At 44.9% G+C, this 15,433-nt stretch overlaps 8 protein-coding genes across 8 annotated transcripts; 4 read left to right on the forward strand and 4 right to left on the reverse strand.

Moving 5' to 3' along the window:
* Positions 1-878: 878 nt before the first annotated feature.
* On the reverse strand, positions 879-2,039 carry KUCA_T00003789001 (uncharacterized protein; the record flags this gene model as incomplete). The annotated part of the gene is made up of 1 exon (XM_022602238.1): positions 879-2,039. The coding sequence occupies one exon, from the start codon at positions 2,037-2,039 to the stop codon at positions 879-881; it is 1,161 nt and encodes a 386-aa protein (XP_022459802.1).
* Positions 2,040-3,684: 1,645 nt separating this feature from the next.
* KUCA_T00003790001 (uncharacterized protein) lies at positions 3,685-4,929 on the reverse strand (the record flags this gene model as incomplete). The annotated part of the gene is made up of 1 exon (XM_022602239.1): positions 3,685-4,929. One exon carries the CDS (start codon positions 4,927-4,929, stop codon positions 3,685-3,687), a length of 1,245 nt encoding a protein of 414 aa, XP_022459803.1.
* Positions 4,930-5,724: 795 nt separating this feature from the next.
* Positions 5,725-6,432, forward strand: KUCA_T00003791001 (uncharacterized protein; the record flags this gene model as incomplete). Its single annotated transcript, XM_022602242.1, has 1 exon — positions 5,725-6,432. One exon carries the CDS (start codon positions 5,725-5,727, stop codon positions 6,430-6,432), a length of 708 nt encoding a protein of 235 aa, XP_022459804.1.
* A 164-nt stretch (positions 6,433-6,596) lies between these two features.
* On the reverse strand, positions 6,597-7,229 carry KUCA_T00003792001 (uncharacterized protein; the record flags this gene model as incomplete). Its single annotated transcript, XM_022602243.1, has 1 exon — positions 6,597-7,229. The coding sequence occupies one exon, from the start codon at positions 7,227-7,229 to the stop codon at positions 6,597-6,599; it is 633 nt and encodes a 210-aa protein (XP_022459805.1).
* Positions 7,230-7,673: 444 nt separating this feature from the next.
* Positions 7,674-7,781, forward strand: KUCA_T00003793001 (uncharacterized protein; the record flags this gene model as incomplete). Its single annotated transcript, XM_022602244.1, has 1 exon — positions 7,674-7,781. The coding sequence occupies one exon, from the start codon at positions 7,674-7,676 to the stop codon at positions 7,779-7,781; it is 108 nt and encodes a 35-aa protein (XP_022459806.1).
* A 77-nt stretch (positions 7,782-7,858) lies between these two features.
* Positions 7,859-8,403, forward strand: KUCA_T00003794001 (uncharacterized protein; the record flags this gene model as incomplete). The annotated part of the gene is made up of 2 exons (XM_022602245.1): positions 7,859-7,928; positions 7,988-8,403. 2 exons carry the CDS (start codon positions 7,859-7,861, stop codon positions 8,401-8,403), a joined length of 486 nt encoding a protein of 161 aa, XP_022459807.1.
* Positions 8,404-8,916: 513 nt separating this feature from the next.
* On the forward strand, positions 8,917-14,490 carry KUCA_T00003795001 (uncharacterized protein; the record flags this gene model as incomplete). Its single annotated transcript, XM_022602246.1, has 1 exon — positions 8,917-14,490. One exon carries the CDS (start codon positions 8,917-8,919, stop codon positions 14,488-14,490), a length of 5,574 nt encoding a protein of 1,857 aa, XP_022459808.1.
* An 85-nt stretch (positions 14,491-14,575) lies between these two features.
* On the reverse strand, positions 14,576-15,265 carry KUCA_T00003796001 (uncharacterized protein; the record flags this gene model as incomplete). The annotated part of the gene is made up of 1 exon (XM_022602247.1): positions 14,576-15,265. The coding sequence occupies one exon, from the start codon at positions 15,263-15,265 to the stop codon at positions 14,576-14,578; it is 690 nt and encodes a 229-aa protein (XP_022459809.1).
* Positions 15,266-15,433: the final 168 nt, after the last annotated feature.

Below are 15,433 nucleotides of genomic sequence, written 5' to 3' on the forward strand. Positions count from 1 at the left end.
GCATCGTGTGGCCAGATGAACGCGCATTTGCGGTCTCCATTGCAGCTAGCTCAGGCTGAAAAAGAAAGTCACGTAAGACATTCTGACATTTTCAGCTTCGCTCCAAAAATATATCTGTATTATATCTCAAGCGTTTTGTCTGAATATCATGTTCGCAGACGTTCCATGTCCCTCAAGCCATAAACACATGAAAAGCCCATAGGCTTGTTTTGGTCATGGAAGTACCCGCTGGGGAATTGCACGTCCACAAAAAGTAGCTGAGAAGCCCAATTTGGACGCGACAGTGCATTAGATGAAAGGCCGTAAACCTTAATGCGCGCGAAGAAACTTTCGGTGTAAATACTGAAGAACGAGCGGAGTAATTATTTTTTAATCAAAAAATCCTAAGGACCAAAAAATGTGAGATTCTTAAAAGTATCTATTTGCAGAATGGCCGAAAAAAAATCTGCTCTACGTTGGGCTACAAACCTAATTTAGAGAGCATATACCGTTAGCGCTCGTATGCACGATAAATAATATCTCACGAAATAGCTCGCTTTTTAAGCAGCGCGCTATTTCACGAAGATTTCTTTTGACTGTAAACTTTCCAAATTGCAGTCAATTAGACCCAAAATGGGTGATCTGAGATATTGTTTATTATTTAGATGTAGCCGCAGGCAAACTTTTGCAGGGTTTCGCCGTTTTGTCGGGATGTTTGAGGTTAGTTCATCATGAACCGAGATTTCATTGCGCACTTGAACTGCAAGTCATGACTAGGCCATATTATTAAATCGTATTCTGCATATTCGGTACTGGGGAAGCCACAAGTGGTACTAAACTCTAAAATCTTCTTTAGTCACGCTAAAGCACCATTCAGGAAAAGTTTGATTGTGGTCCGTTCAAACTAACGCTGTAGAAGGCTGCCACACATGCACGGAATTATCGTAAGCTACTGTGCCCAACATCCACTGTTCATCGGGACTCCAGCCCAAATCTGTTATACCAGCCATATGGCCTCCATGCACAAATAACAACTGATCGTCGTCTTCGTTTGCAAAGTCCCATATTTTACATGTCTTGTCCCCGGATCCAGATGCTAGTATACCATGATTGCTCCAGTTCCATTCCAGACATGTTATATCCTCGTCATGTGCTTTAAATTCCTTGAACGCTTTCCTCGTGCGTATATCCCATATGTCAATCATACCGTCTGAATCCCCGGTTGCCACACAATAATCGTTACCTGTGTTGAAACTAAGACAATTTATCTCTGAATGAGACTCGCGACCCAGTGATATCGTCTCATCGTTTCTAGTGTCGTGCATTTTAAACACGGATTCTTCGCCAACATAGCCAATTATGGAGTCGTGTATAGGTAAGTGCTTCACATCGTTCAACCCCACTGACTCAGATATGGTGGTTGAAGGTGACATAGACGTTCCTCTGACCCATCTATTCAGATCCCAATAAGCGACCTTTCCATCTGAGGCACAGCTCACCAGTTGGGCTTCCTTCCTGGGGTTCCAACTCAAGCCAAATCCTTCCTTACTGTGATAAGTAAGCTCAATTTCGCTCTGGAACTTGGTTGGTTGGGAGGGATGCTTCGTCCTGTCGAATACGTTGATATCTCCATTTGACGTTATCGTTGCTATCAAATCTGGATTTTGAGGCATGGACCTTGCCCTGTTGACTTCCCCGCTATGAGAAATTCTTTGTTGGACATTGATCGGTTTCAGGCCGCTGCTGGCCGTTATAACAAACTCTTCTTTTATACTATCGTACTTCTGAGGATTCAATCTTGATCTGGGACTGGCGTCTTTCATGAAATTTAGCATGATTAACTGTTCTTCAGCAAGACCTGAACTAAAAGACCCGAGAAGCAATCGTGACTTGGTCAGACCTTCCACTTTTTCAACATCAGGCAACCATTGCAGCGTCAACGATGGCCAAGTCAACGCACTGGTCTGTATGTAGTCATATAGGTGTTTGGAGTTCTTCTTCCAGGTCTTGTAGTTGACTTGAGTGGCATCATCGATGTTTGATTCTTCGACCGTCATCATGTCCAGATCAACGCTTTTGTGCTCGCTATGAATTTGAGGACATATCTGATCTCAAAGACGCGAACGACGCGCCTCTGCGCGTCTCCGAAATTTCAAGCATCACGTGATCACATTGTGCTTCGCACTCACAAACCTGTCAAACTCGCAAACTGTTATACAAAGGCGAATAAAAAGCAAGAAACCAATAAAATATAAGGGAATTATATTCCAATTAGATTTACATTGTTGCTGGTGGAGGAAGGAGTCCGTTTTGTTAAGTAAGCCCGCTAGCGAGCGCACAGCTGTTATTGACCACGGCACTATACCCCCCGAAAACGTCGTTTCAATCAAAAAGGAAACAGGACGCAATCCGTGTGAAACTGATCCTTGCAAAAACATATTATTTGAAAAAAGGGGCGTTGTTATAGGCAACGAAGAGAGGGACAACGGGGAGGGGTGCGGGGCTTATGTTTTCAACGGGCATGAGCAGATCATCAAGAGCAGATCATGCTTGAACCAAGAATGGTTGTTTTAATCATACGAAGCCGGTAACAAAGAGGCACTACACCTAAGCCTAGATACCACCTTCTCTGAGATTTCCTATTCAACCTATAGATCCATCAACCAGGGTTGACAATGTCTCGGATTCCGTGTCCGAAACAGTAGTAGCTTTGCAGGTCTAGTTTCTTTTTTTGAACTATCAAAACGGCTTTTGGCTAGCATATAAATGGTTGGTTCATACAATACGCGAACCTAAAAATTCAGATGAGAAGCTACACAGACCCATAGCTTCAGAATAGTGCTGTCTGCTTTTGATTCCGGTTTTTTCAAGGCAGAAAAAGGTACAATTCGTAATCATGACATCATCATACCGCCAGGAATAGCATATAATGTTCTTCCGTGGGTTCAATTAATCATCCGAAAACGGAAAAAATCCAGTATCTATGGAGTTCCGCCTGTTGCAGTGTACAAAAAGTCTGTTGTCTTGTAAATATCAAACAAAAAAGGACTACGTCATATCGTGAAGCTCTTCTAGCATGTTGGGAAAAAAACTGGCAGGCCTTTCCACCCGCATCAGGCTATGAAGTTGACTACATTGAAGATATATACATATCTAGTTAAATACAATACTGCAAATATTGGTATTTGAAGTACCAGTATAAATGCTTTTTATTTTCAACCGTTTGTTTCACGCGTAGCGTGTTCATCCAGGTTTATCCGGATACCAAAATCTATTTTTCCGAGCTTTTGCGCCTCATCTGCATCTGCCCGATGACATCATCATGACACCCTCACTGGTCGCAAGTATTTTTCACCTATTGTGAATCCTGTTTCATGTTATTGGCTCAAAACTTCGCTTTGGAAGGAAACGACCGGAAAGTTTCTGCGCAAAGACATCGAGAAGTCTCTTTTAGGCAAGAGGACCGCGCGATTAAACCGGACTTTGTAAAGAGAACTGCCGAGGCTACAATGAAAAGTTATGAATGTGTGAATGTGTGAATACTCTATATGAATGACGGTATAAACAAATGGCAAAAAATGCGAAACCAAACTGCAAAAAAAGTTGTACAAGCTGCACAAGTTGGGAAAGAAAACGTATCACCTATAGTAAACGTAAAAAATGACTTGAGTCCCGAAAGCGACTACCAAAAAGCGCTTCATCTCTTCAATTATCCTCCAAGTCTTCCAGCAATTGTGGGATGTTTTGCATGTCCTCGTTTTCAAAGACGATTCTGTAAGTGGACTCGAACAGAGGGAAGTCGGCGGTAGCATTGACTTCGTTCAAGAGCTCGTGAACCTCTCTGGCTGTGTGAATACCCTGGCATGATTGACCGTTGAGCAGCTCCTTTTCAGCCTCCTCGGCAGAAACGTTGTGCTCAGCCATGTACTTTCCGACCTTGACGTTACGACCACCGAAACAGGTAGTGATCAGGTCTGCGACACCGGCACTCTCCTCGAAGAAAGTGGCAGAATGACAACCTGGGAAGAACTTCTTGGAGAATCTGATCAGCTCCACCAATCCAATTCTCATCACAGCAGCCTTGGCGTTATTACCCCATCCCATTCCCTCGACGAAACCAGCCATCAGGGCAACAATGTTTTTCAAAGCACCGGCCACACTGACACCAGCAACGTCGGGAACGACACGAACGTGGAAGTAAGGTCTGTGGAAAAGGTGTTTCAAGACACGCGAGTCAATATCCTTACCAACACCGCGGAAATCGGCAGGCTCCTGAAAACCGATAGTAGTCTCAGACCACTTACCCTTGGCGATTTCTGGGGCCAAGTTGGCACCGGAAAGAGCACCACATTCAATTCCAAGGTGCTCAGTGATATACGTGCTCAGCAAGTTGCAGCCTTTGGAGGACACGTCCAAACCCTTCAGACAAGATATGGCTCTCACAGTTTTGGGAACTTTGCCCTCGAGCTGAGCACAGATTCGTGGCAGAAACTGGTGAGGAATATTGAACACCAACAAGTCAGCACCGGTAGCAGCCTCCACAATGTCTGGGACAGCAATCACGTTCGATGGCAGCGTGACATCTGGCAGATACTTCACGTTTTCGTGTCTTGTGTTGATGATTTCGGTCAACTTCTCTCCGTTGACCAACTCCTCATAGACCCACATATTCACGTCTCTCTGGAACATTTCGGGCTTCTCAGCAGTACTCTCGGCGATCACCTTGGCAATGGTGGTACCCCAGTTGCCCGAGCCGATGACGGTGACCTTGAACGGATGCTCAGGAACCTCCTCAGGGCGAATGATGGTGGACTTGGGAGAGCCTGGTGACAGCGCGCTGCTGACCAGGTTGAGTCTGTTCGTGGCTGATTGCGAAGCCATTCTGTGTATTGGTAGATAGTAGAGGTAGCTTGTTCTTATTGTCACACGAGAGCAATTCAAGCTTAGCATAAACGGTTGCGTGGGCAGATGTGAATAGGTGGCACGCGCGGATATTTATATTAAAAACTTTTCCACCCTTTTCAAACACAAAAAGGTATGATGAAAAAGTCAAACCGGAAAAGATTATTCCTGATATGCGAGAAGGATATGTGGCCAGAATGTATGGAAACGGTACGATCCAACCGAACGGGTTTTTCCATACATTCTTGCCACTTTTCCAAGCAATCGAAATTGGAGATGCACGACTGCAGAGAAAAGTGTCTAGATTGGTCTCTGTCTGGAATCTGGCGAAAAAGAATTTTAAAAAAAAGGAAGTTGAGCCCTTAAGGTCTGCATAGATGTTTGCCTCTTGGCTGGGCTTGGCTGTTGGGAACCCGGTCCCAGATCCCAAGTACCAGACTCTCAGTCGCGACTTTTTCGTCCTTTGGTCTCATCGCTTATCGGTGACCGGATCAGGAGACAACCAAGAGCGTCACCGTTGGATTTTTCTCTTCGAGGGGCTCCATATCAAAAAATAAAAATTGTCGGTCCACTCTCTTCGCATTTATGCATGACTAGCCACGTTGATTTTGTTAATGAGAAATAAGTGCTTGTGGGAAACAACGGGCCATTGCTGAGTCATAGGCCTCAAAGTGATGAACCTGGTGGGCCCAATTTTTGGAATAGCCTCTTCTGAGGCTCGGGAAAATGAGTATTGCACTCCTATACGTAGGACCTGTTAAATTTGGCGATTAACAAGAGCTTTCCCTCGCTCTCTGCAAAACCAACTCGGTTCCCACTCACATCGTTATATTCGTCTCGACCATGGTCAAAGCTATCATTGCTCCCTCAATTCTCGCCGGCGACTTTGCTGAGCTCGGCTGCGAATGCCACAAAATGTTCAAGAGCGGATCCGACTGGGTCCACATCGATGTGATGGATGGACATTTCGTGCCCAACATCACGTTGGGTCCTCCCGTGATCCAGTCTTTGAGAAAGGCTGTTCCAAGAGGTGGTGCGGATGGCAAGTCGGCCAGCTTTTTTGACTGTCACATGATGGTTGCCAATCCTGAGCAATGGGTTCCTGAGATCGCCAAAGCCGGTGGAGATCAGTATACCTTCCACTACGAAGCCACCAAAGATCCTCTGGCTCTGGTCAAGCTCATCAAGTCTCACGGAATGAAGGCGGCCTGTGCTATCAAGCCCGGCACTTCCGTGGACGTTCTGTATCCTTTGGCCGAACATTTGGACATGGCCCTGGTGATGACTGTTGAGCCAGGTTTCGGTGGTCAGAAGTTCATGGCAAGCATGATGCCGAAGGTTGCTGACTTGAGAGCTAAGTATCCTAACATGAACATCCAGGTCGATGGAGGTTTGGGAGCGGACACCATTCCCGCTGCTGCCGAGGCCGGTGCTAACGTCATTGTCGCTGGAACTTCGGTGTTCAAGGCGACTGACCCCGCTGAGATGATTCAGTTTTTGAGGGATCGCGTTAACAACAATTTGAAAGGGAGGGGTTTGCTAGAGGAGTAAGTAGAAGGTTCAGGGGATCTATGGACATGAAGTAAAGATATGTGACTAGGTGCTTTAAATCTAAACCACAGGAGTCAGTGTTGGTTTACTGAATTGAAAGCTGATTGGTTCTTCGAATCATCAAAACGGAAAAGTATGCATTGTAGAAGTAAAATGGTGAAAGCTCAACAACACCGATATTCAGCTCTATTCTCAATGGGATGGGCAACATCTATACTATCAAAGTTCAAAACTGGTTGGTTCTCTTCCAATTTCTTCAGCCCCAATTCTGCTGCTCTAACAAAAAGCTTGGATGTCTCTCCGAACACCTTTGCACTTGTCTCCAAAACGTCCAACTCAACATCCTGGATCAACCCTGGATTCATCATGTTCGCAAACTCCCGTGCCTGCCTCAAGGATATCTGTCGTATTGTGTCTTTATCGACCTTATTTCCAACAATCATTATTGAAGGGTTCGAGACGTTGCAATGGTCTAAAAACAGCCCCAACCATCTGCTCAAATGGTGGAAACTCTCTGCGTTGGTGATGTCATATATGATGATGGCTATGTCCGTACCACGATAGAACGCTTGGCTTATCGAATTGAATCTTTCCTGTCCAGCTGTATCCCATATCTGCAACGAAACCTGAGAGTTATCAGGCAAGTTCACTCTTGATGTAAGATAATCCCCACCCAAGGTGGTCTTGTAGGCACTCGAAAAGACATGCTTAATGAACTGGCTCCGAAGTGATGTTTTTCCCACTGCCGCATCGCCTAAAAGCACCACTTTGATAACCCTGGTGTTCACTGAATCCATTGCGGCATTCCGTGTTGGAGTATAAGTAACAAGGACAATGGTTCTGCCGCGTCGTAAGCGGGACCTCCAAGTTCGGAGTGCATCTTGTTATCGGTGCCCCGTATTCTTGGGCCTCGGGAAGGGTCGTGTGCGGTGCTAAATTACGACCTTCGTTCAATAGGATGCGAGTCAGACACGGTTGTCCGGCGTGAAAGTTTTGGTTATAATTCCATTTTCCTATTAGTCTCACATTTCTGTCTCCAAAAAAGCGGTTTTCTCCGTGGCAATTACACTGGAAACCCGAACATGGTGCATTTACCTTGACGTTTGTGTGCGGCAATGCATTGCTATTCTCACTATATTGCCAAGAAAATCCCGTGTCAGCAATACGGGCGGACATGAACTTGACAACAGTACAAGATCCGGTTTCAGGTACTTGTTGCCTCATTATCATATCCCCACAACATGAAAATTTTCTATATTGGTATCGTCAAGTCAAACAGTGACAAGGCGTTTGAGCTTTCGGCGGCCAAAGACCTGTCCCAATTCGGCTACTTTGAGAAGAATGGGTAAGCATTCACCTTCTATAGCAACCCCCAAAATTAGTTCTGTATACTAACTACCTGCCTTTCTTTAGTGTTTCTCAGTTCATGACTTTCTTCTCTCAAACAGTTGCACAGAGAACATCATCCGGCCAAAGACAGAGTGTGGAAGAAGGAAGTAAGTGGATTTTGTGCCTTTGCGTTTGCTGCTAACCATAATACTAACTGCCCCATTAGACTACGTTGGTCACGTTTACACCAGATCTGAAGGAATCAGTGGAGTTTTGATCACGGACAAGCAATATCCTGTGAGACCCGCCTATACATTGCTGAATAAGGTTTTAGAGGAGTACATATCTTTACATCCACCATCCCAGTGGAACACAGCCACACAATCTGGTCCTTCCCTGCAATTCGATGAGCTGGAGAACTACATCAAGAAGTACCAAGACCCAGCTCAGGCAGACTCTATCATGAAAGTCCAACAAGAACTGGATGAAACCAAAATTGTGCTGCAAAAGAGTATTGAGGGTGTTCTAGAGAGGGGCGAGAGATTAGACACCTTGGTCGAGAAGTCCGAGGTGCTGAGCGCAAGTTCAAGAACCTTCTACAAGCAAGCAAAAAAGACAAATTCTTGCTGTATCATAATGTAACGGAGTGTCGGCTTGTAAGAGGTGAAGGTCGGATAGTACCATGGTTCTATGCTCTCTTCTGAGTTTTTCGGATATGCTTCGTTTTGGTTTTGAACTTTATATTCATTGCACTTGGTAATTTTTCGGTATGTGAGTGTGTTTTTTTAGCAGTTGTTCGTATATGCTTGATCTGCAGACATGTGCAGTGGGACTCGTTTTAGCTGCTGGCTTCGAAAGAAGGAGTACGGCCAGATTATGCTCGGGTAATTTCCATAACAATTCATAATTGCTTTTATTCAGTTTTAACATTCAAATTGACACTGGTAGTCGCTTCGTGGCTCTTAGCAGCTTTTACCAGCTCTTTCAGCTTTCAAATATCTCGTATCTTATTGCATGCTCCCTGCTTTAAAGGTGTGTAACTCAAATATACGCCGCACACGATTGTCAACAAAGTACACATATGCCGCCCCTCAAAACCGAGACTCGCCACCTACCCAGATCATCTACCAAGTGCATTTCACGGCCTCGCCAAAGATGGAGGCAGAACTTTCCCTTATTAACAAGGTGGAGCTGCGAATTGCACTGGCAGACTCAGATTCGAAATTCGAACATTCGTTAAAGGTATACCTCGCTCCTCTGCTTTTGAAACTTGCATCTCCCCACCAAGCAGTGAAGAATGAGGTGCTGAAAATCATCAGACATCTGACAACAAGATTCAATGCTTCTCCGGGTGTTAAACTTCCGTTAGAATCTCTGTTGAGTCAGGCTAAGGCTCCTCAAGTAGCTTCTGGTTCGGAGACGGTTTTGGTTCAGATGTATTCCTTGGTGATGTTCTCCAAAGGCATTGATCGCATCACTGATGCTGAAAAATTGCCTTATATCCCAGAGTTAGCACGCGGAATCTCTTCTATCAACAATGTTGCTGCTGCAAGACTGTTTGAGGTCTTGTGCAAAACGATTGTGGCATGGACTCCACCAGAAAGGGGAACCGATCATGCTGCTGAGTTCAGAGGGTTTCTAAGACTTGACGACATCCCCGAAGACGAGGCGTTTTTGATTGCAAAACTCACAAATTTCATGCTGTTGAATCCGGTGCTGCCACGCGATGGGTCAATTCCTCGGGACATTTCGTTTCCAGGTTTGGCCGCGAGTGATGTTGCATTTTTGACATACGACGCTGGCGTCACTTTTGACTCCAAAACGTTGACGACTTATCGCAAGAAGTTGATTCCGTTTTTGGAGTACGGATTCCGTAAAAAGGCTGCTTTACCATTGCTGGTTGCTTCTGCTGACTCAACTTATTTGATTGCCGAAGCTGCCACTGCTGCAATGAAACGGCTAACTTTGGACCACAACGACTTGGGTACAGTGAGGGCTCTTGTGGTTTTGCTTTCAGGCGATCCGGCTAAAGGAATTCCTCCTCTGAAAGCCTCTTTAGAGGAGAAAATATTGGGCTTTCTGGAGAAATCTGATCTGGATATAGTTGGTCAGTTTCTACCAACGATTCTTTCCATAGGCCTGGAATCTGACTCTCCTAGAGTGAGACGGGCGGCTGTTAGCATAATTAGAAAATCCAGTTCGATGCTTACTGATCGGTCTGGTGAACTTCTCGGTTATTGCGATGACCTTGCTTCTCAGCTGAGGGCAAACTTAGAGTCTGAAACGGATTCTCAGAAATCAATCGACTATGGGGCAGCTATTACTTACAGAAAGCACCAGTTCGAAGCACTAGGCTTGCTTTTGAGGCATTGCTCCCCGGGTGTACTTTTTGACTATATACAGTTCATGTTTCGCTGTCTGTTGAGTGAGGATACAGATATGAAGTTGACGTTGCAAGATGCTCTTTCGTCATTGGCTGAGAAAGCCGGTGGTTTCCCTAGCGAACATAAAGCGCGCCTGGCTGAGGCACTGGAAACGTACTTAAGGTATGACTTGGCAGAATCTACAAAATCAAAGGACGAAAGTTACCAATCTGCGAGGTATTTGGCCGTAAAATACATCAACAGTATGTTCCCATTCAGTGATGCGAGAGCAAGACTAGTGTGCATACTTGCTGCTTCTTCTAAGAACAGACCAGACACTGTTGAGGAAGCCACTAAGGGTTTGCATCCATATTGGTTCAATTTGAGGTACAATCAATCCAAAAGCGAGCTGGTTTTTCCCTCTTTCAAATCAATGGTTTCTGTCCTGCTGGCTGAAAGGGAACTGTTTTTCAAAGGTGCAACCACGTTGGAGGGCTCAATGGAGCTGGCCATCAGTTTTTCGGTGCAGTGTCTGGTGATGCAAGCCGTAGCTGGTAAATCAACGGTGATTGTCAAGGACGAGCAATGGGAAACCAGATTAAAGAGTGGACTGGAACTTGATAATGACGTGATCCAATTGGTCATTGAAAGTCTCAAAGAGCTCTCCACGAACATTGATGGAGACGATGATGTTGCTATGGACTCTGATGATCAACCAAGCTCCTTGGATCTATTTCTGGGACTAATCCTCAAAGAGTACATTGGAAAATCCAAGGATGGGTCGATTGTGGCTGTTTCCTCGGTCAGCGGATCGACCTCAATCAAGGACTTTGCGAGGCTTCTATCGCTTTCTCCAACTTCCACATGTTCTTATTTGGTGAAGGAGATTCCTAATATTCTCTTTGCTCTGAGAAGAGACCAATTTGTGCCAGAGGACGTCATAACTGCTGTAGGACAATCTATTGGTATCCTGGCATCCTGTCCGGAGTACGATAACTTGGAAGTTATCGAACTAGTCCGAACACTTGTTGATCCAGCTTCGAGTCTAGAAAACGCTTGCTCCCTTTATATTCTGGGATACGTATTGTCAAGACTTGCTGTGAGAGGAAGGAGTGATATTCTGACCCCAGACTTGTACGATAATGTTTTTGAGAACTTGATACAAGCACTAGCTTCGTCTTCAAATTCTCTGCAGAACGCCGCACTCGAAACTGTTTCTCAGTTGGCTAAATTTGGTGTCCTGGGACCTCAGATAACAGTCACAAGCAATATATCCGATCACAGAATCAAGATCAAAGAGTCTTTGAAACTATTGGTGAAAAAACTAAATGAAAAGGCCACTTTAGCTTGGGCATATCTTGCTCTCTCAGAGAATGAGCAACTCGAGGGTGGAGATGAACTCACCGAATTTGAGCAGGCAGTTTACGATGGACACAACTCTAAACAGACGGAGTATCTGTTTGCGTCTGGAGAGGCCTTGACAATCATTGCAGCTGGTTGGGATTCCAGTCTCATGAAACGATATGTGGACATTCAGGACCCTACCATTAAGCAGCTTGTTCCCAAACGCCATGCCAGACTGAGTTTGATTCTGAAATTTGTTCTCCAAGCATGTTCTCAAACGAAACCCAGTCTCAGGAAAGCAGGGTGTATCTGGCTGTTATCGTTGGTTCAGTACTGTGGACACTTCCCAGTTGTCTCTGCAAGTTCTTCCGAGATTCACGTTGCGTTCATGAGATTCCTTGCGGATCGTGATGAACTCGTACAAGAATCGGCATCTAGAGGCTTGAGTATTGTTTACGAGTTGGGTGACACGGAACTCAAGGATACCTTGGTTCATGAACTGCTTACTTCGTTCACAGACTCCAACAAAACGTCGTTACTCTCGTCAGGTTCTGTGACTGGTGATACACGTTTGTTTGACCCTGGTGTTTTGAAAACGAATGACGGTTCCGTTTCGACGTACAAAGATATTCTCAGTCTTGCTTCCGAGGTGGGCGATCCTAGTCTAGTCTACAAGTTCATGTCACTTGCTCAAAACTCGGCTCTCTGGTCCTCCAGAAAAGGTATTGCCTTTGGTCTTGGATCAATTCTGTCGAAGTCAAAGCTGACTGATTTGCTCAGCAGTAACTCAAACTTTGCCAACAAGTTGATCCCCAAGCTGTTCAGATACACATACGATCCAAGTCCAACTGTACAGAGATCCATGAACGATATCTGGACGGCTTTGGTACCCAATCCCTCCGAGGTCATCTCCAACAATTTTGATCTCATGCTGGAGGAGCTTCTAAGTTCTATGGGCAATAGAGATTGGAGAGTAAGGCAGGCAAGTACTGTTGCCTTGAAGGATCTTCTTGGATACGTCATAATGAACAGATATGAATCTTTCTTGGAAAGGATATGGTCAATGAGTTTTCGTGCTATGGATGATATAAAGGAAAGTGTGAGAAAGGAGGGACAGGCTCTAGCTCGTTCGTTGGCATCCACTATGGTGAATTTCATGGCATCACAGAAGAATAATACAGATTCGGAGGAAAAGATTCACAACGCTTTATCGAAGCTGATTCCTCTCCTGCTCGGTCCAAATGGAGTGCAAAGTGAGGCTGAAGAGGTGAGAAATTTTGGACTGAAAACACTTGTGACGATATGCTCCAAGTTCAGCAGTTCCCTCAAGCCATTCATTCCCAAGCTAGCCGGTGAAATGATCACGTTAATGTCCACCGTTGAGCCACAGGTTATCAACTACCTAGCGCTCAATGCTGATAAGTACAACCTGACTGCAAGCCATATCGATACCCATAGAATGCAGGCTATAGGTCATTCGCCTATGATGGAGGCTCTTGAAATGATGATCGGTGACTTGGATGCGGAAATTTTAGTCCAGTTCGTTCCCGCTCTACAAAGCAGTATCTCTAAATGCGTGGGTCTACCCTCTAAGATTGCTGGGTCTCGAGTCTTGGTCAGTATGGTTTTGAAGAACCCATATATTGTCAAGCCCTATGGTGACTTGCTTCTCAAGCTTTGCATCAACCAAATGAAGGACAGAAATGATACGGTTGCATCTTCTTATGCTATGGCTGCCGCATATTGGTGTAGAGTATCGTCCATCGATGCCGTTGCCAAATACTCCAAAGTGCTGCGCAAGTTGTACTTTGTCTCTGATAATGACCGCAATCGTGAGATATCGGCCGTGGCAAATGAGTTTGTGTCCAAATACTCCGGAGATATGTTTAGCTCAATGGCCTCTGAGTTTTTGCCATTGGCATTTATCGCTAAACACGATCCCTTGGAAAGTGTCCGCGATCCCTTCGAAAGGGAGTGGTCGAACACCACGGGCGGTGTCGGAGCAATTAAGCTGTACCTGGGTGAGATTTCCCTCATAATATCAGACCACATCATGTCTTCGAACTTCCAAATCAGGCAGGTTTGTGCAAAGAGTATCGCAGAAGCTGCGAACAAGCTTGACAATACTAGTGGTGTTCCAAAGTATGTCCATAGTTTGTTTTCGGTATTGATCCAGGCATGTCAAGGAAGGTCCTGGAAGGGCAAGGAGACGGTTATTGACTCTCTGGTTTCATTGTCTATCAAGTTTGAAAAGTACATTGAGACCGAAGCCGATGGTCATGTCTTACTCGATAAAATCAGTGACACGGTTATTGCAGAGGCAAAGAGAAGAAACAGGGATTACCAAAGAGAGAGTATTAAGTCTTTTGGTCGGTTTTTGGGAGTATTTCCTTCTGCCGGCCGGACTAATGAATACATCTCAATTCTTTCAGGGATGCTTGAAGATGAATATTATGTTGAATCAGATGATGAGGACGAGGACATGGACTTTAAATCATCAAAAAAGGATGTTTCAGCTTCACGCAGGAATCTTCACAGAGAGGAAGAGCGACTGGGATTTATGGCCAACCTCATCCAGGCATTCTCACTCGATGAATATGGCGACTTTTCACCCGCGTTGTTTGATCTGGCTCTGGATCGAATCGTAGCTCTTTTCTCGAGTGAAGTTATCAAAACCACATGGAGAACCGATCTTGCTGCCAGTGGCTATTTGATATCCCTGCTGGACAAGTTTAAGAAGCTCGAATCAGTTTCCTTGACTGATGATCAGTTGACCAGATTGGAGAGAACATGGATTCGTGTTGCCGAAGAATGTACCAGGGAAGAATCGACCCAGAACGTGAACGTTCAGTTTATCAATGCGTGTGGGTCAATCCTGACATTTCTGAAGAAAACAGTGGTTACAGATGAAGAGTTCAAAAGCAGGTTCGATGAGGCCATCAAACTGAAGCTACAGGAAATCAGAACCAGAGAGAATAACTCTGTTCTAGACGTCAGAATTAAGAAAGCGCTACAGGCATAAGCTCTAGGCAGAAGGAAGATAAAATTCGCGATAAACTATAAACTTCTGTTGCAGAAAGTTTCCCCTTTAACTTGTAAAATTACATTTATTGGCCTCCTCTCAATCTGAGGACCAAATGCAGCGTTGATTCCTTCTGAATGTTGTAGTCAGAAAGAGTTCTACCATCCTCCAATTGCTTACCAGCAAAGATAAGACGCTGCTGGTCTGGTGGAATTCCCTCCTTGTCCTGAATCTTGGACTTGACATTGTCAATGGTGTCAGAGGATTCAACCTCCAATGTGATGGTCTTACCAGTCAAAGTCTTAACAAAGATTTGCATACCACCTCTCAATCTCAGCACCAAATGAAGGGTCGATTCCTTCTGGATGTTGTAGTCAGAAAGAGTTCTACCATCCTCCAATTGCTTACCAGCAAAGATAAGACGCTGCTGGTCTGGTGGAATTCCCTCCTTGTCCTGAATCTTGGACTTGACATTGTCAATGGTGTCCGAGGACTCGACCTCAAGAGTGATGGTCTTACCAGTCAAAGTCTTAACAAAGATTTGCATACCACCTCTCAATCTCAGCACCAAATGAAGGGTCGATTCCTTCTGGATGTTGTAGTCAGAGAGGGTTCTTCCATCTTCAAGCTGCTTTCCAGCGAAAATCAAACGCTGTTGGTCTGGTGGGATTCCCTCCTTGTCTTGGATCTTGGATTTGACATTATCAATGGTGTCAGAAGATTCCACCTCAAGAGTGATGGTCTTACCGGTAAGGGTCTTGACGAAGATTTGCATTGCGAAAGATTTTAAACGAACAATAGAGTGTAACAATTGTATGATTGTCAACAAGAAGAATAAAGAAGTAAGAAGGAATCTGGCGGCATTTATAACAGAACAAGGGGCTGGGTGGCAAAGCTAGCCCCTATTTCCTAATCGGGTTATCACCTAACAGTCTGACGTTTC

Source organism: Kuraishia capsulata, genomic scaffold, assembly GCF_000576695.1.
Source record: "Kuraishia capsulata CBS 1993 genomic scaffold, Kuraishia_capsulata_scaffold_4, whole genome shotgun sequence".
Classification (NCBI taxonomy): Eukaryota; Fungi; Ascomycota; class Pichiomycetes; order Pichiales; family Pichiaceae; genus Kuraishia; species Kuraishia capsulata.